Source organism: Peromyscus leucopus, chromosome 6 (genome assembly GCF_004664715.2).
Source record: "Peromyscus leucopus breed LL Stock chromosome 6, UCI_PerLeu_2.1, whole genome shotgun sequence".
NCBI classification, from domain to species: domain Eukaryota; kingdom Metazoa; phylum Chordata; class Mammalia; order Rodentia; family Cricetidae; genus Peromyscus; species Peromyscus leucopus.
The window spans coordinates 112,647,524-112,667,427 of record NC_051068.1 but is presented as its reverse complement, the minus strand read 5'-3'; the positions used below and the strand labels follow the sequence as shown (position 1 = coordinate 112,667,427).

The 19,904-nt window shown below is 42.0% G+C and overlaps 1 protein-coding gene across 4 annotated transcripts in view; it reads left to right on the top strand.

Moving 5' to 3' along the window:
* Bmpr1b (bone morphogenetic protein receptor type 1B) overlaps positions 1 to 18,354 on the top strand; it is a 238,742-nt gene extending 220,388 nt beyond the window's left edge. For all 4 annotated transcript variants that reach the window (XM_028855394.2, XM_028855395.1, XM_028855396.1 and 1 more), the window contains 3 exons: positions 11,127 to 11,302; positions 13,348 to 13,478; positions 17,980 to 18,354. In XM_028855394.2, the coding sequence (XP_028711227.1) occupies positions 11,127 to 11,302; positions 13,348 to 13,478; positions 17,980 to 18,105 (433 nt within the window). In that variant the 3' untranslated portion in view covers positions 18,106 to 18,354. The remainder of the gene's footprint in view (positions 1 to 11,126; positions 11,303 to 13,347; positions 13,479 to 17,979) is intronic.
* Positions 18,355 to 19,904: the final 1,550 nt, after the last annotated feature.

The following is a 19,904-nucleotide window of genomic DNA, read 5'->3' as shown; positions in this document are numbered from 1 at the left end:
GAGGGTTTCACACTGGAGCTGGCACTCTATCTCTCTTTAATCAGTGTAGCTCTTTTTAACCTAGGACATGTGTCCAGCCCTGTAACCCAGTGCCAAGCCACACATTTAAAATGTTGTTGCTCTCATTGCACTTTTGTTTTTGTAACTCAGTTGTCCAGTTCTCCAGTCTGAACTTTGTAGATGGCGACAGACATCTTGTTACAATGGGAAGAGGTTGGACACAGCAGGTGGGGGTGACTTAGAGGAAATGGCTCCTCTAGCCTGGAAAGAAAAAGGTTCCTCTGGGAACTAGTAGTGAAGAAACAATTGCATAACTACTTTAGGATACTCAGTCCAGGCTGACCCTGGAGTACATCTCTGACTCTACTTTTGAATATTTCCTAAGGAAGATTCTAGATCATGTAGAGAAGGACAAAAGGAAAAGCTGGGGAGATGATTACAAGAAAGGGCTAATGGGTTTCCATTTTTCTCCTGAATGTAAAATCTGAGACGTGGTTTAATAACGAGCTCATAAGTGGAGGGCTTCACCATGTAGAGATGACAAATGAAAACTTAACAAAGAAAGTGAATTGTGCTATAAATTTAAGTTTGAGGCCTGAGTCTCACACTATTTAACGATTTAATGTATGAAATCCAGTTTCTCTTCAGAATTCATTTTTGTGAACAGCAACCCTTTTGAAGTCTACTCTACAACAGCCAAGCAAACGTACATAAGTAATTCATCTGGTGTGCCTCTAGTCCCCAGACTCTACTCCTCTCCTAGTTAACTTTCTCCAACGCAGTTCCAAGGGGTAATAGTCCTCTGCTGTCCCCTCCCCTGGCCTGCTTTATTAAGAAACCATCGCCGTGCAACCAGAAGCCCTCGCTCATTGTGACACCACTGTCCCTGGAGCGCAGAGTTCTCAGCACTGCACAGTGTGTCTCTCTGCTTCAGGCTGCCTCTTCTCCTGAGACCGCTTCTACTCATCTTCCACCTTTAAATATTTCCCTGTGTGACATGTCAAACTATGTCTCACCTTTTTTCTAGCTTCGAATTTGACTGAACCAGGTTAAAACTTAGAGTGCCTGAATTTTTATTTGTACAGTTGAGTGAGTTCTATCTTTTTGGAATTCATGCTTGACCTTAGTATTATGGTTCACCGCACTATACTATTTCACCTACATCCTTGGGTAAGGCATTGTACAATTACTTCCTTTCTGTCTTTCTGATTTCCAGTCTTTTCTTCAGGCTGCAGAATTTATTTCCTCGAAGTGCAGTTTGAATGTCATCATAATTTCACCGTTTCCTGTGGCCTTGGGTTAAAATGTAGTTAGGGTCCCTTGTTGTGGTGAACTCTTTTCTGATGTTGGGCTTTTCTCAAGATTTATTCCCACCATGCTGCTTCTGAACACAATCTGCTTCTCACACCCTCAAGTGCTGTTTTTCATATTATCTGTATAACTTACATCCCTTTTCTGTTTAACCACCACTGATCTTCAGAGTGCACGGACATCTGTTGTTACTCATAAGCGGCCCTATACCGAGTGTCAAGGCATTTCTCACACTGCTGCAGTGATTGTTGGCTTCTTATCTCTCCCTCCTGGCAGAGAGTAAACAGAGCACATGTCTGTCAAGGTTCTATCCCCAGTGTCTTTGCCATGATTGTGAAGGTGTTTAAGTTTTGCATACTAGGTAATTGAATGTAAAGAAGAAAAGCATGTTATTCTAGCCTCAGAGAATCTGCACATTCTGGACTATGCCCTTCATAACTGTACTTTGTACCCATACTTGATTTGTCTTTCTTTTGCAATACTGAACCTCTCTGTTTTCTCCTCACATACCCATACTGCCTGATGCTTTGCTTTTGAAAACATATAGAGTCCCTAGCGTGGAGCATCCTGTCTTTCCGTGTACATTTCCCAAGTCTCCAAAATGACTCTTTGTCAGTGCACCCATCCACACCTAAGAGGAGAGGAACCACCTTCTGAATTCTCTGGCCCATATCTACCTACAGTTATTGTTACTTTAGAGTATGCCTCATCTCTCCTACTACTCATAGGTACCTTGAGAACCAAAGCCATGTCAAATCCACCATGAATTTCCCTTTTGACATGACATAGAGAATTACTGCTACTGTTTTAAATCAGCAAATGTAAGGACAGTAAAGTAACACCTTCCTTGTGGATCTTAAAGTAAACTGAGTTTTTGTTTCTGAAATTTATGTTTGTTTAGAGTAATGTGCTGTGGATATTGCTCTATATAAATAAAACACTGATGGCCAGTGACCAGGCAGGAAGTAGGTTGCCAGGCAGGAAGTAGGTGGGACAAGGAGAGAGGAGAATTCTGGGAAGCAGAAGGCTGAGGAGGGAGACACTGCAGCCACCGCCAGGACAAGCAGCATGTAAAGACTCTGGTAAGCCACCAGCCACGTGGCAAGGTATAGATTTATAAAAATGGGTTAATTTAAGATAAAAGAACAGTTAGCAAGAAGCCTGTCACGACCATACAGTTTATAAGTGATATAAGCATCTGAGTGATTATTTTATAAGTGGATTGTGGGACTGCGGGGCTTGGGGAACCTGGAGAGAAACCCTCCAGCAACAGTAATGAATTAAATGATCTTTCCAATTTCACGGGGATCCTGACTCTAGGAAGAGGAGCAGGCTCTTAAGGGATAACTTGAGATATCTTAGGTGTACAATGTCCTATTCATCAAAGGAGAGGATGAGGAGGCTGGCTTCACAGACTCATTTCCCTAGGCAGATGTAGGATGTATTGGATGATCTCAGACATTTTTATTTTCTCTCTGGCAGAGTTTTGACATCTTCCATTTTTATAGTGCTGGGTACAAGCCTTGCTTTACATATTTCTCTGATTTTTACCCTTCATAATGATGTGCATTGGGTATCTGTCCACGTGCAGCTGTATAGAGTATTTTATTTCACACGGAGTCAAAGCTAACCCATGTTCATATGTGAATTTCCTGTGAGAACTCAATCTTCACTCTTGTTTCTGTATAGGTAGTAAGTGGTCTCTTAGGCTTTGGGGTAATTTCTGGAAGGTTCCCAGGGAACTTGAGAATCACAAAGAGCTCCGTTGGTGCCCTAGGGACTTTCTGTTCACATAACACTTTTGCTCTCATTGGCTTCTTTTGCTGGTACATTTCCTGCTTAAAGGAGATGTAATCCAGGTGATGTTGAAGATCCCTGATGTCCCTGGGGAGGGAAAGCAATGTCACATGACTTGCCTTGAAGGAATGCACACAGCTTGGGTGACTTGCTCCCTCAAGCAGATTCCCAGTCCTTCACTGTGTGAATACAACATTTTCTTATAGAAGAAATAAATCCTGGATCAGGGCTTCTCAGATGTTAAATCTTAAACAGAAAACCTACAGTGACAAGATTGGGCTGTTTTATAGATCTTCCCACTGATGCTTGTGAGTTGTCCAAATACAGAAAAGGATTGACTCTACCTAGCAGATACTGAATTTTCTGAGCCCTTATGATGTCATTTTCTACACTGATACATATATATTATATATATAATGTATGTACATAACACATTCACATATACATGCATATATATACACTTATACACACATATGCATTATATACATATGTACATATGTACAGAACATATATTATATATATATATAATATGTGTATTTATTATAGCTTTTTAAATCCTGATATCAAATTCATAGAACTAAGCTCATTAGTGATGTTGTCAACACTCCCAGTAAATATCTTAGCAGGTGTCCCCATCTTCCCTTCTTTGGAGTTTGGAGTTTTAGTTCTGAAGTTCTGAAATGCATTGAGATATTTAGGAATTTGATGTTTGAAACATTGTTTTAGTTCTATTTGTTGTTGCTGCTTCAGTATAGTACTTGACAAAAGGAAACTCAAAGCTCATTGTGGCTCACTGTTTGAAGGTCGGTCTACCATGACAGGGAAGCCAGAGTGGTGAGGAGGTGAGGGCACATTCCACTCACTGGCAGGAAGCAGGGAGAGATGGATGCTGACTCCTTTCTGTTCAGTCCAGGACTCCAGCCCATAGAATGGTGCTGCCCACATGTAGTGTGGGGTCATCTCACCTTAATCAACCCAGTCTAGAAAACTCATGTCCAGAATTTGTGTCCCTGGGGAGTGTGCACTGCGGTGAGCTACTGACCAGGATTTTCCATGACTCACTCTTCTTGCCAGAATTGCTGGTTCAGACTTCTGATTGGGAAGCATAATTAGTACAAGAGATATTGAATGTATATTAAGGCTAGCAGAGATATCATTTAAAACCCCCTTATTCTCTACCTTCAAACTTTTCCCTTGACCTTAAACATGCACTGAACACATTAGATACACCTACTCACTAAGCCTGTGGGTATTCAAGGGTGCCCTGCAGGTAGTGTACTTGGGATTGAATCAGCCTGGGTAAAAGAGTGCTCTGGCTGCCCAAGAGAATGAAGCCAGTTAATGTAGCTTGAGTTTTTCTGCCTTGCCCACAGTCAGGACAAATCTTTGTCACCCTCCAGTCCCACAGCCGCTCAGACCCAGCCAAGTAAACACAGAGACTTATATTGCTTACAAACCATATGGCCATGGCAGGCTTCTTGCTAACTGTTCTTATAGCTTAAATTAATCCATTTCTATAAATCTATACCTTGCCATGTGGCTGGTGGCTTACCGGCATCTTCACATGCTGCTGGTCATGGTGGCGGCTGCAGTGTCTCTCCGCGTCAGCCTTCCACTTCCCAGAATTCTCCTCTCTCCTTGTCCCACCTACTTCCTGCCTGGCCACTGGCCGACCAGTGTTTTATTTATTGACCAATCAGAGCAATTTGACATATAGACCGTCCCACAGCAAGTTAAGGTTTCAATCTTTATTTTCCCAGTGTGGCAGCATTCTAAATGAAGCCAGTGGTCACATGCATTTCCCAGTTGTGGGCTTGGTTCCTCTGATCCTCTTGGCATAGTAGTCCTGCCTGGCACCTTACTGTCCTGCTCATATCTCATCATTACCTGTCTTTCTCTGCATCTCGGCTGAGCCCACACAGCATCAAGTTCTTTCCCCCTTGTCTCCCTCCTTACTAGAGGCAGTAGCCAGGAGAATTCACATTTACTCTGTAGATGAACGGTCTTGTTAAATAAGAAACACAGAGCCAATGCAGAGATGAAAGCCCAAGAGGTCAGAGCTAAAAACCTTACCCTTCACTCTGCAGCTCTCCTCTTCAGCAAGAGACCTACTTCCTGAGTGTCTGTCTTTTAATAGACTTTCTATTCTGCCTTCTCATTGGTTGTAAACCCAACCACATGACCTCCTCGTCACTGCCTGTCTGTACAGACCTCCAGGTCTTCTATGGTTGGTATTGAGATTAAAGGTGTGTGTCTCCATGCTGGCTGTATCCTTGAACACACAGAGATCTGCCTGGCTCGGGCTCCCAAGAGCTGGGATTAAATGTGTGCGCCACCACCGCCCAGTTTCTGCTATGGCTTGCTAGTAGCTCTGACCCTCAGGCAACTTTATTTATAAAATCACATTTCAGTACAATTAAAATATCACCATATTGTCATCATCCTGGCCTGGGCTCGAAGAATCACTTGATTTCAGACACTCCGGAAGCCCTTTGTCATCCCTGTGAGTGAATCGCTGGTTGTTTTTGCTGTCATAACATTGCTAGCCAGTCAGAAATGCAAACTTGGCTCCTTGGTCTTTCCTGAGGCCACCTCGGTAGTTTGAAGTTCAAATAAAATGAGTTTTATATTCCACCTTTATGTATTCCACTCAATATATGTATATATCAAAGTGCTAAAACAGAAAGTGAAGAATTGTAAAAGGCCTGACAGAAAAAAAACTCTTCTAAAGAGAAATTTGTGTCTTTAAACCTGACTATCAGAATACTGAAACGACTGACCCCAAAGAAATGGAATTTACCCAGGAATCTCATGCTGGGGGAAGGAAAGGGCTAGAGCCGGAGGGGAATTTGGCTTCCAGGAAGAACTTTTAAAGAATTCTAACAACTCATCAGAATGAAGCCCAGGCAAGAGTGGATCAGTAGTGAGTGATACCACACCTTGAACAGTTGCTTAGATGTGCACATCCTTGGCCCTCTGTTTAAACTAGATCTTACTTTAGAGATGGGCTTGGGAGATTTGCTGGATCTCATTGTTCTTCTTCCCAATGTGGTCACCTTGCATATATTTCCTTTTCTGTTTAAATATTAGAAAATGAGTCTTTATCCTCTGCATTTTTAATTTAAAGCTTTTTTTTGTGTATGTGTGGATTTCACATCATGCTGTTGGGTCCAGGGTCACGAAATAATGGGGACAGACCACCAAAGTCTATTAAACCAGAAGCAAACTTTATTCCAGAAAAATCGAAGAAAGAAAAGAAAATCACCAAGGGGCACCAAAAGCTTATCAGCAAGCTGAGAACAGAGCCAGAGTTCAGGATTCTGAACCTGTGGCCCCAGGGGTGGGTTTCAAGCCTCTATAAAGTAAGCATCAGGCATAGGGTGTATGCTAGGAGTCAAGTAGAAACAACTATTAAAAGTTAACTTTAGTCCAGGCAGTTGTTGGCTATAAGGAGCTAGGGAGTTAAAAGTTCACCCCTGGCTGTGACAGAGGAGCGGGCTGTAAAGCAGAGAGCCATTGTCAGAAGTTAGCCTTTAGAGCTGATGACTGTCAGCTTTTATTTTTTTAGGCTTATGATTTTATATTTCTATATTCCTGGATCCTTCAATGCACCCTGATAGCATTCATCTGCCCATCACTTCTCATCTGTCTTCTGCCATTTCAATCCTCCCCCACAAAAAATTAAAATTGAAAAGAAAAGAAAACAAAACAAAACATCTCATCATGGAAGCTATAGTGTGGACCAGTGAGTCACACAGTATGCCCTTAGTTCATACATCTTCACTTGCAAGTCTTCATTGCAATGAGTCATTGATGTGGTTTGAGGCCTCTGGCTTCTGCTATACTATTAACTGGGCCCTCACTGGGAATCTTCTTGGATATTCTGTGGTTGCCCTTTGTCATGGATACCCTGCAGTTTTGGATCTGCAGGACCGGCCCCCTTATAGATGCTCCAGCAGTTCATAGATGGGGTGGATGTTGGGATGGACCGACTCAGCCCTGCTTCTGGGCCTGGGTGGTAGCTGGTTTGGTCAGCTGTGAGCTCTCCCTCATCCTCACCAGCAGGGCAAGCTCTCTATCCCTGCCCCAGATAGCTCACCCAGTGCAGCGGGCAGCAATGGGCATGGCCAGTTCTCCTGCTCTCACCCTCAGAGCTGGCTCACCCACACACGTTGCACCAGGGCTAGCTCTACTGTGTTGCTCGGGTAAGGTGCAGGACCTACTCTCCAGAGTATGCTGTTGGTGACCAGCAAGAGGCAGGGCCACTTTTCCTGCCCTCAAGCCCTCCCCTGGCTCATGCACACCCACACCAGTCCCAGCACTTGGGAGGCAGAGGCAGGCTAATCTCTGAGTTCAAGGCTAGCCTGGTCTACAGAGGGAGGTCCAGGACAGCCATGGCTATACAGAGAAACCCTGTTTTAAAAAAAAATCAAAAACAGAAAAAAAAATGTTCTGCACTCCTATCTGGAACATCCTGTCGGGATTCTCAGGACCTGTCTCCTCTTTGACATACCCTCTTTACACTTTTCACACACTTGATAGAAGGCTTCCCCCACCTTGCTGTTACTCTGTCTTTGGTGTGCCTACTAATGTACTCTAAACAGGCCTTGACCTTTGCCCTTTTTTTGTTCTGCAAAACTGTGACACTTCATGAAACCACTTCCATGTTGCAACATGGAGTTTGGAGTAACCTAAATCTTTGTTCCTGGGTTATTGTCATTCAAAATAACCCCCCTTTCCCCTTCAAGATGAAAGCTGTGGCTTTTGCATCGACATTATTAATCTTCAAGTCACATTTATTTTCTAACTCTGCTTAAGTTTATAACTCCTTGGTATACACCTTAAGAAGAACAAAAGCTTGGTTGGGTCTAGTGGGGATATTAATTATGAAATTATAACTGAGACAGTCTGTTCCTGTAATTCTCTAAAGCCGTTGCCTCCATCACCAGCCTCTGGGATTAACCCCACTGTTCTCCACAGGAAAGGTAAAGAGAACCTCCCACCTTTCTCCATGGGAAAGGTAAAGAGCTCATGTTTCCTTGATATTTAACGCAGGACCCACATTTATGACAGAGTATTTTCAGTTCTTAGCAGACATCCATTTTCTTAGCTAATTTTATCTAATAAATCACTTTTGAATTTCAAGGTCTTATGCCTATAGTTTATCCTTAGTCTTTAAAATATACCCTTTCTAGTCATTGATCCTGCTGGGTTATATTAAATATACTTATGGTATATTTAATAATGCATATTTGTATTTATAATATATTATACACTTACATAAGGCATTTCAAAGGTCAATTGTTCCCTTCCCTGTTTTGTTCCTTTTCCTGTCTCCTAGAAGTAACCGACATCCTGTTTATACTTCCTATGTCCAGTCCGATGATTTGGCAGCTCACATGTGTAGCCACAGTGGCACCTGCAGTCACCCCGCGGGTTGGAGTTAGTCTCTCCACTCCTGCACCCTTTTTACAATGTGCATCTTTTCTTGCTGACTTTGTTGCTCAATGCTCTGCACTCCTCCATAGGAAAGGAGATTAGAATAAGCTGAAGGCCCCTGACCTTCTCTGCTCCCTTCTTTCTCTTTGACTTTTTTTGGTGACCCTGTCTCTACCCTCTTTTTATATGCATAGCAGCTTCTGAATCCACTTTCTTTTTTCTTCCTTTATTCTTGACACATCAGTGGTCAACTTGATTTCCAATTTTGGTCTTAAAGATTAATAGAAGCTCATTTTTTTTCTTTTCTATTACTTGAGAACAGGTATGATCCTACTGAATGTCAAAGAGGTTATCCCTTAATTGATTTCTTTTGTTTGTTTGTATATTTTGAGTTTATAATTTCATTACAGCATTTCTTCCATCTCTTTCCTCCCTCCAACCCTTCCTATATACCATACCAACTCTTCTCCAAAATATTGCCCCCTGTCCCCCCACTGATTGTTATTGCATACATATATTTATATATACATATATATTCCTAAATATGACCTATTGAGTCCATATAACGTTATTTGTGTGTTTTCACGACTGACAGTTTGAACTGGACAACCAGTTGGTATACTCTAGCCTGGGGAGGGCCACCTCTCCTGCTCCCAACTTTACTCAGTTGCCTGTACTACTCTGTGTATGGTTCATGGCTCCATGGACTTTCCTCCACCCAGTTTAGCATGTTCATTGGTGTCATCCTTGTTCAGCTCATGCTTGATGTATAGCCTCTGATGTTACTAGGAGATGCAATCTCACAGCAAGTCCCTGATCCACTATACTTTCTAACATAGAAACATGCCCGATGGAAGAGGCAGAACTCTGTCTTAGAGAATATGAAATCTGATGGTATCCAGAAGGAGTTACCTACAATTTGCATGTTTGCTGTTTAAATGTGGTGGTAAAGGCATTTATTGTTATCTTAATAGTAATCTTTCACAAAATCTGCTTGCCCAATAAAATTCCATCTATCTGTGTGGATATAAGTTCCAATTCATTTTTGTGGTTTTTATATTGCAGTTTTATACCTCTATTTAAATTATCCATAGCAAAGGTTACTGTTAGCAGGCCTTTTCATTCTTCCCAGTTCATTTTTTTTCCCTACTGCATGTAAGCTTTGTAATGAGTGAAATGAATTAGAGCATTCATCTTCAGGGTCATATCAAATGACTGTGGCAGATATTCAGTACTTACAGGAACTTAAAGTCTTTACATTGTTAGATACTTATCCAGATACTTCTAGGGAAGATATTTTCTGCTAATTATAGGGAAGATGCTATTCAAATACTATTGGGAGACACAGGGGTGGCAAAGGAAATGGAGAAGGAATGGCCATCCCAAGCATGTGGGAGGAACTGCTGTCTGCAGATGATGGACATTGAGAACCTTGATCATTTTCAGTTGGACTAGTTGACAGGGGAAGAGTTGGAGATGAAGGGGAAGAGTCTAGAGATGGATCTTACTCGTGTTGTTTGGTAGCAGTGACATTTCAGTTTCCCAGCAGATATGTATCTTTACCACACATTCCCCAAACACTGCTCATCCTTCTAGATCCAAATAGACATAAAGGAGCTAGAAGAGTGGAGCTGTCAAAAATCTTCACCCCCTGGGGCCAGAATATCTCCAGCTCTCCTGATCCACTCTTGGGTGCCCTAGCCTAAGATGATTCTTGCTTTCCTTTCTCAGTATATATTCTTGAATATAATTAGAGCCCTTAGAGCTATCCTTTTTCCTATATTTTTTTCTGTCTAAATCCTTAAAATTCCATAATTGAAACCACTATTAAATTCTTCTGATAATTAAAAAAGACACATCGTAACACACACAGGCAACATGTCAATGAAATACCCCCTTTGAACTCACTGATAATAGTTATCAGCAGGGATAGCAGGAGGGAAACTGTTCTTTATTAGTTCTTTGGGAGTTACCAGTTTCATGCAGTGTGTTAGGTGATGCTTTCCCACATGACACTTTTTTTCTAGCTTCCCTTTAAACCTATTTCTGGCATACTTTCCTCCCTCATAAAATATTATTAAGATGTTTAAAACAAGTTGATAGATATACTTACCAGTTATAAGAGGAAACTAATTAAAATGTACAGAGAAGAAAGGTACATTTTGGGTATTTATTTGGCACTGTTTATTTTATCTTTTGAGACAGGTTTTATGTAAGTCAGGCTGATCTCAAATTCATTACATAGCTGAGGCTGGTCGTGAACTCCTGATTCTCTTGCTCTACATTCCAGGGGTTTGGAATGTAGAACTGTGCACAGCTTTTGTTAGATATTTAATAATAGTTGACAGTTTAATTTTGTAGCAATATAATTCTGTGTGTTGGGGCTTCATTCTTATTTAGTTGCATATGGTCTGTATGTTTCATCTATAAATGTTTAATTTTCACCGAGAAACATTGTTTGAGGAATTGTTTTGTTCACTGAACGTTTTTCTTTTTGCATTGCCACTGACATGCTCTTTCTGAGAGCCACAGCAGCCTCTCCAGTGCTGACAATGCCTGCTCGCTTTGCTTTCCCTCAGTGATACAAATGAGGTTGACATTCCACCCAACACACGGGTTGGCACCAAGCGCTATATGCCTCCAGAAGTCCTGGACGAGAGCTTGAATAGAAATCATTTCCAGTCTTATATCATGGCTGACATGTACAGTTTTGGACTCATCCTCTGGGAGATTGCAAGGAGATGTGTTTCTGGAGGTAAGAAGGAAATGTCTTTGAAGAGCTACTACTCTTGGGAGATGTTTACAAAACCTTTCTGATCAGAAAGGATTAAAGTTGGTGTATTACAAACAGTCTCAGATTTTGTTTCCCTTCCCCTTTATTCCTGTTGATGCTGTCCAAACCTTCCAGGAAATATCTATCAGAACGATCTTTGAGTGGTTGTTTCCTCCCCTACCCTGACTAGTGAATGCATGGTTCTGGACTCACCGCCAGCTTCCCCTGGCTTGTCATACATCACCTTCTGCTTCTCTTTCTACCATCACACTTCTCTCTTAGATTTTCTCCAACACATCAAGCCCCTCCTCTCCTACCCCATTCTGCTTCTCCTTGCCTACCTGCTGGACCTCATTCCCAACCTCACTGTCGCATTCTCTGTGCTTCCTCTGCAGACGTAGCCCAGAGACACTGGAGAGTAGGACACCCATTCCTGAACACTCATTTTTTTTTTGTCAAAAGGAAAATATTATTATTGTTCATAATGATTTTCCCACAAGCATAAGAATTTCTAATTAAGACCAGCTGCTTGACATGAGTTCTGGAAGCCATACTCTGGTTCTCTGCAAAGGCAGCAAGTTCTCTTAACCACTGGTCCATCTCTTCAGCCCCTGGTTCTACCTGTGTCTCATGTAGTTTTTTATACCTACCTTTACTATCCATCAATCCATCCATGTAATGAGTTAAATAGATACAGTCTTCACCCTCAAGATGTATCTAGGTCAGTGTCTTTAGAGTTAGAAAGTGCTCAGATGAAGTGATGTCTCTTGTGAGTTGGGCCCAACATTTCATTACCCTGGGTACTGAGATTACAGTAAATCAAACAGAAGAACAAGAAACACAGACGGAATGCAATAATGCTGTGTAGTCAAAGCAGGTGTCCACGACTGACAAACAGGCAATGAGTTTGAATTGCTTGAAAAAAGTTTAGAATCTTTGGGTCCTTTATATTTTATATGAGTTTGAATTTTCAAAAACACAAAAAACAGAAGCATAACACACACCCCAGATTTTGCCTGAATAAATCCCCAGTGAAATTTTTTATTGTTATTTGTTTTTTGAGACAGAATCTCACTCTGTAATCCAGTTTGGCCTGGTTGGTTCTCTATGCAGTCCTGCCTACCTTTGAAAGCAGAGCTGTGAACTCTGCCTCAGGTTCCCTAGTACTCATAGGTATATGCCGTCATCCTAATGAATGTAATGCTCTAGCAAATCATCTTAGAACTCAATGGTTTCATCCTGTTCAGGTCAACAGTGACAGCATTTCTACCAAAAGCAGCTTAGGAAAGAATCTAGGAGGTTGTTCAGAAACTCTGTCCATCACTGGAGGACAGGGTTTACATGAAGAGCTCATTAGATAAAGTTGACAAAGAACATATTAAAATAGCCTATCTTCTTAAAGGACAGGGCAAAATTTTTAAAAAGTAAAATTAGCTATTAGACAGGATGAGGTAAATAAAATAGAAAGTTTAAAGAAGAAAATGAAAATCACATAATTTTCAAACCTAAGATGAATCATTGATGATATTTTTGGATATACAACTTTCCAATATTGAATGTACAAAACTTCTTATGATTAAACACAAATAAATGAATCTGACATTTGTTTAAGTAGGCTACTCTTCCAAACTTATGGCGTTCTTGGTCTCATATGCCAGTAATAAGAAGCAGTTACATGTGATGTGGCATTGATTCAAGATGTGTCTTCTAATTTTACATTGAGACTTAATATGGACTTAAAAATGTAACTAGTTCATGCATGTTGTGTATGCCTGTTTAACTCAGCTTTTGAAAATTAGCCATTGGCTTGGGGGAGGCTTGCAGACCTATGATAATATGTGTCATTGGGTTTCCTATTATTTTTTGTAAACTAAGTTGTTATTTGGGTGCTTTTCAAGATTTACTTCATTGTTAACCAGAGCCTATATTTAATATTAATAGTTGATTTGTTAATTGGGGAAAGTTGTATGTTAGGCATATTTTTACCAGTTCATAGGAAATAATATTAATAAAAAACATGCTTTTAGGTATAGTGGAAGAATACCAACTTCCCTATCATGACCTGGTGCCCAGTGACCCTTCTTATGAGGACATGAGAGAAATTGTGTGCATTAAGAAGTTACGGCCTTCATTCCCCAATCGGTGGAGTAGTGATGAGGTAAGGCCAGGCTTGGGGGAGGGTATCGATGACTTCTAGATACATTTCTATTTTGCCAAAATTATTTTTTCTCTTTCCTTTTTATTTATTCTATGTGTCTCTTGCATCATGTATCCTGATCACATTCATTTCCCTGTCCCTTTGCACCTCCCCTCCACCCTTGCACCACCCCCAAAATAAAACAAAATTTAGGAGAAGAAAGGGAAAAGAAAAAGGGGGGGTATAGCACGAACCTTAAAAGTTCTTATTAATAAAATCAAACCTGAGGCCAGTTATTGGGGTGAACATTGGAAGATCAGAGAGACAGAACAAGCCACAGCTAACCTCACCTGGCCAACTTCTCAGCTGATCTTGTTTCCTCAGACTGGAAGCCTCTGTGTCCTCATATCCGAATGGCTCTCAGCTGAACTGTGCTGCTCAAAATCTAAAAGCTTAACCAGGCAAATGCTTCTAGTTTCTGGTCCTCATGCCTTATATACCTTTCTGCTTTCTACCATCACTCCTTGGGATTAAAGGCTTGCTTTCTGGGATTAAAGGCGTGATGAGTCACCATGCCTGTCTGTATCCTTGAACACATGGATTTCTGCCTCTGGAATGCTAGGATTAAAGTGTGCTACCACTGCCTATCCTAAGTATCTAGTGGCTTTTCTGTTCTCTGACCCCAGATAAGTTTATTAGGGTATACAATATTTTGGGAAACACAATACCACCATGGGGGGGAGGGGCATTTAAAAATCTCATCATGGAAGCTGTGGTGTAACACATTAAGTCATGCATTAAATTCCTTTTTGTCTGTGTACTTTACTTGCAAGTGTACATTGCAAAGAGTCATTAGTCTGGTTTGAGGCCTCTGTTACTATTGTACTATCAATTCTAACCTCCACTGGGCATCTTCTTGGATATCTTATTGTTGACCTGTGTTGCGGAGATCCTGAAGCTTTTGGTCTGCAGGTCAGGTTCCTTCATGTGCTCCAGCAGATCATGGATGGGGTGGATGTTGGGGCAGATCAAGTCATAACCCTAGTTCTGAGCCTGGGCTGCTGTAAGGTTGGTCTACCTGCCTGTTCTCTCCCGTTCTCACTACCAGGGGCAGCTCTCCAGCATTGTCTTGGCCAATTCACCTCTTGCAGCAATGAGTGAGGGGTGGGGCCAGTTCTTTTACTTTCATACCCTCAGGGTCTGCTCTCCCACACCTGCACCATCAGGGCCAGCTCTGTTGTGTCACCCCTATGAGGTACAGGGGCCACTCTCCCGAGTGCTGCTGCTGCTGAGGGTGAGGGACAGCTCTCTCACTCTTAAGACTCCATGGCCAGCTTCTCCTCCAGGCTCAGGTGTTGATGGGTGGGAGGTAGGAGGGTATTTCTCCTCTGTCCATGCTGCCACATGTCAGATGAGTAATGGGGACAGTTCTCCTTTGCTCACAACCTCGGGCTGGGTCACCCTTACCTCCAACTACCTGGCCAGCTCTGTTGTGTTGCCTAGGCAAGTAACAGAGCCAGATTTCCTGAGTGCTACAGCTGGTAGGGGGAGGGTCAGCTCTCTCATCTGTTGCAGGCTGTAAGGGGTGAGGGGTGAAAGGGTCATCTCTGACCCACCCACACCCACACCGCCACATGACAGACTACTAGTAGGGGAAGCTCTCCCATGTTTACAACTTCCGGGCTGACTCACCCATACCTTTGCCAACAGGGTTGGCTCTATTATGTTAACCCTGTGAGGTACAGGAACTGCTCTCCCCGGTGTTACAGCTGGTGGGGTAGGGACAGCTCTCCCTCTCTTGTGACCTCAAGGTCAGTTCTCCCACCTGCCTCAGGCATTGATAGGCGGGGTGGGGGATGGGAAGGAGGGCAACTTGCTCTGCCCATGCTGCCACAGGACAGGGGCTGACTCACCCACACCTCCACCAACAGGGTTGGCTCCATTGTGTTGCCCAGGCAACAGTCCCAAATGTTGCAACTGGTGGGGGGTCAGAGACAGCTCTCCCACTCTTATGACTACAGGGCCAGCTCTCCCACCCTCCTCGGGCATTGATAAGTAGGGGTCAAGGGAAGGGCATCTCTCCCTAGTCTATGCTGCCACACGGCAGGTGAGAGGTAGTTGCCAAAATTCTTAATTTGCATCACTAACATTCATTTTGATGGTGACAGTAATGCTGTCTTATTGCAGTATTTGTATATCTGTACTGCGCCAAATCTATTCCTTTTTTAAAAAATTTTATTTTGTCAATTATGCAACATGGTGAACGGTCAAGATTGAGCCTGCATAACAGAGAACATTATTTCATATGTCAGCTGTGATGTTCGCATAGAGGCTGTTGTTTCTTTCTCTCTGTGTGTTTTTAAGCACTGTGATTCATTTCTTCATGGTAAGTCCAGGCCCTTCTTTCTGAAGGCTGGGGTTTCTATACAGTGACATGATAGAGGTGCACTCTGCTGACCTGCCTCTCTGTGATGGCCTCTTCATCAACAAAAGTGCTGGGTCCTTGGGGTGAGAGAGATGCCTCACTGGTTAAGAGGGCACACTCCGTTTGAAGTTGACCTGGGTTTGGTTTCCAGCTCACAACAGCCTGTAACTGTACTCCAGGCAATCTGGTGCCCTCTTCTGTCCTTTCTGTACTCATAGATATGTGTACCCATGCATGCACATACACAACTCACAATTAAAAATGAAATTAACAGTATTTTTATTTTTGAAATTGAAATATAATTTCATTGTTTCCCCCTTTTCTTTCCTTCCTCAATCCTTGTCTTGTACTCCTTGCTCTCTCTCAAATTTGTAGCCTCCATTTTTTTAATTACTGCTTTACACACACACACACACACACACACACACACACACACACACACGTATGTGTATTCCTAACCATATAAATACCACCTGCTTAGGCTATATAAAGTTATTTGGATATCTGTGATTTTAGGGCTGACCATGATGACAGCGGTTTTTTTTTAGGGAAGAGCTCCTAAACTGGTTACCCAATAGTGTGAGTGTGTGTGTGTGTGTGTGTGTGTGTGTGTGTGTGTGTATTAAATTGAATCCCAAGAGGTTATTTGAGCTAATCTGTCTCCTGTAAGGGTTTAAATGTGAACCCCACATATGTGTGGAAGGCTCTGCTGGGCTGGATCAAGTGAGTGGACAAAACGTGGACTCCAGCCTTGTCTTCTGTTCCAGTGTCTCTCCACCCCCCTCTCCACCTTCACTCACCCACAACTGAGTCTCTGGCATGTTGGAAAATTCAAGATGAGTGTCATGATATATTGTGTACCCCAATAAAGCTTATCTGGGGATCAGGGGACAGAGCCAGCCACTAGATTAGACATAGAGGTCAGGCAGTGGTGGCACACACCCTTAATCCTATCACTTATGAGGCAGAGATCCATCTGGATCTCTATGAGTTCAAAGCCACACTGGGAAGAGAGTCGGGCAGTGGTGGCACACGCCTTTAATCCCAGCACGTGAGATCTCATGCCTTTGCATGGGAAGCACACAGGCCTTTAATCCCAGGGAGTGACATGGCTGGGTAGAGAATGGTATATAAGGTGTGAGGAGACAGGAACTAAGCAGCAGTTGAACTGAGACCCTCAGAGGTGAGGACTCAGAGGCATTCAGTCTGAAGATTCATAGAAACAGGATTGGCCTTGGAGTTGGCAAGGTGAGGTTGGCTGTGGCTTGTTCTGTTTCTCTGGTCTTTCAGCGTTCACCCAAATAGCTGGCTCCCCGGTTTGTTTTTATTAACAAGACCTTTTAAGATTCGTGTTACAGATGCATTTGAAGCACATTCTGATAAAGAAGACTCTTATCAAACATGTACTGAGCCCACCAAAAAGAAGTGCCTAGAGCACTGTTCTTCACGTAAGCTGTCCATGTAAATTCACTTAAAATAACTGGTTCATTGGCTCAGTGTGTAGTTCTTGCATTGCTTCCTAGTGTATGTATGCTCCAGTAAGCTGTTCAGAGAGCATTATGAGATGCTGGAGTTACAGTCTTCCGAAGGAGACTGTGGGTACTGGTGTCATTTGAAAGCTCTTCACTGCTGATCTCTAATGAAGGGAAATTGTGCTTTGTAGTAGGAACAATTGATAGACCACAGGCAAATCATTAATCTTGCTAAGTGGTACAACATTGTGCCACTGTTAGAAAAGACTGTGGCGATATAGGAATAGCTGTGTTTATTTGAGTGGTACAGAATTAGATAAAATATTGAAACATGTTATAAAATTCAGACTTACTGGGTATTATGTTTGCTTAATATTGTCTTTAAAGTCATCCTTCCATATCCTCAAAGCTTCCCTTTTTCTTTTGTCACAGGGAGATATGAGAATCTGTTGTGAGTCATGATCATTTCACACAAAAAAAGAGTTTGAGTGAATTTTGTGTCCACATATACTGGTGCCTTAAAAATATATTCAGACTTCATGAACACCAACTAAAAGCCAAATATTGAGTGCCTTATCGAGAGTACATTCTTCTGACATCACTACAATATTTCTTTCTCTTTCAGTGTCTCAGGCAGATGGGGAAGCTTATGACAGAGTGTTGGGCTCACAATCCTGCCTCCAGGCTGACAGCCTTGCGAGTTAAGAAAACACTTGCCAAAATGTCAGAGTCCCAGGACATTAAGCTCTGATGCTGGATATTTGTGGACCGAGCAAGAGGATTTACAGAAACATCTGTAGCCCAAGCCTTGAACATTGTCCTACTGCCCAGTGGGTTCAGACTTCCCCTCTCAGGGAGCAAGCTGGACAGACATAGAAGGCCCCAGAGACACAGAGTCCTTATGGCTTTCTAAGGAGGGGAAACCATTTGGGTAACTTGTTCAAGATATGATTCATGTTGCTTTCTAAGAAAGCCCTGTATTTTGTGATTGCCATTTTTTTAAAAAAAAGATACTTTAATTTTACCAAAATAAAACAAATATTGTAGATGTTTTAAGGTTTATACAACTATAGTTTAAATAATAACAAAAGTTCTTTCTAGAAAATTTCCTAGAAGTCCGAATGTTTTTCCATTGGCAAAATACTCTTGCACTCTATAAACCCAAACAGTCTGAGAACGTAGATTAGAATTCAACTTCCCTGATTCACTGCCCCAGCCACCGAAGCCTGTTTGGGCCAGGCCTGCTGAAGGCTGCCAGGGCAGTGTGAATATACATGCATACAAGTCCCACCTTCCTGGGACCACAGTTTGGAATCCTGAAGGTGGACCTCTTGCAGCTTCAGCCAGTGTGGAACAAATGAAGGTTTTATGTCACTAATAGAGGTATGTGTTGGTGGGTATTCTTTAGAACCATACCTGTTTCTGGTTGTATTAGACAGATCTTTCAGGTAAATCCTCTCCATTTCATTAAACACAAGCAAAGGCTTCCTCATGTGCAGAGAATCGGCACGGGCATGCTTTCTGTTCTCGTAAATCAGAAGATCAATATTAAATAAAACTGCCATGAGTATGGTAGATACGAGGTACTTTAAAATAGAAATGATTAGGAAAACATGCCAGTAAGGCAGGGCAGATATTGAAGGTGTAGATAGATGGCTTGTTCCTGATATATGCATAAGAGCCCGTCACAGAAACACAGGAAAGAAGTATACACATCACAGTTTGTTTAGATACAGATAGTTGTATGTTGTCTTTTTCTAAATCTCAGATTTAAAAGACATAGAGGAAGCATATGTTAGGTTATTATCACTAAACTTCAATTTAAAAATAAGCTTCAAGTGGTTGAGCAGAGGGAAGTTAACGAAGGTCATCAAACACCATGGCGGCTGTGATTTATTCTAGAATAGATATGGATCCGGTAGGGACCTCTTAATTAATTGTTTCACACCTTAGGTATGACTCATTCATTCTAATGTGCATTTCACTATTAACTTATTCTGTTTCTCCATTATGGCATGTGTAAAAACATCTTCTGATTCAGTCCTGTGAGGTTTTAACTTTTGACTATATGAGCGAAATCACTGATAAGCCAATATTCCTTAAGAAACAGGATCACAGTAAAGTGGAAAATGCCACATGACCCTTGCAACTTTATCCATTTATTTCCCTGCTGTGTTTCTTCCTTAATGATTAGAAGTTACTTACTGGTTATTAAGGAATGTTGAAGTACTTTGCCTTAGAAAATGACATTCCTTCCAGAATACTCCAGGGGGCAGTGTTTTCTTAAACATTTCACCACTGGGTGCTTGAAAAGATGGAGACTTTAAGAAAAATTGACAGCTGCATGAGAAAGGAGGAAATATTTCCCTCTTCTCTGGAGTAGACGTTCAGCTGGTAGGCTGTTGATCAGGAAAAGGTCCTGGAGCTACAGTGTCTGTGAGCAGTGCTCGGAGTTTGGGAAAACTGTAGAGAAGAGCCCTTTTCTGTTCTAATTCACTGCCTGGTACCACAGAGCCATGTTTTGTTTTCCACTAAGAAAGAAAACCTTCT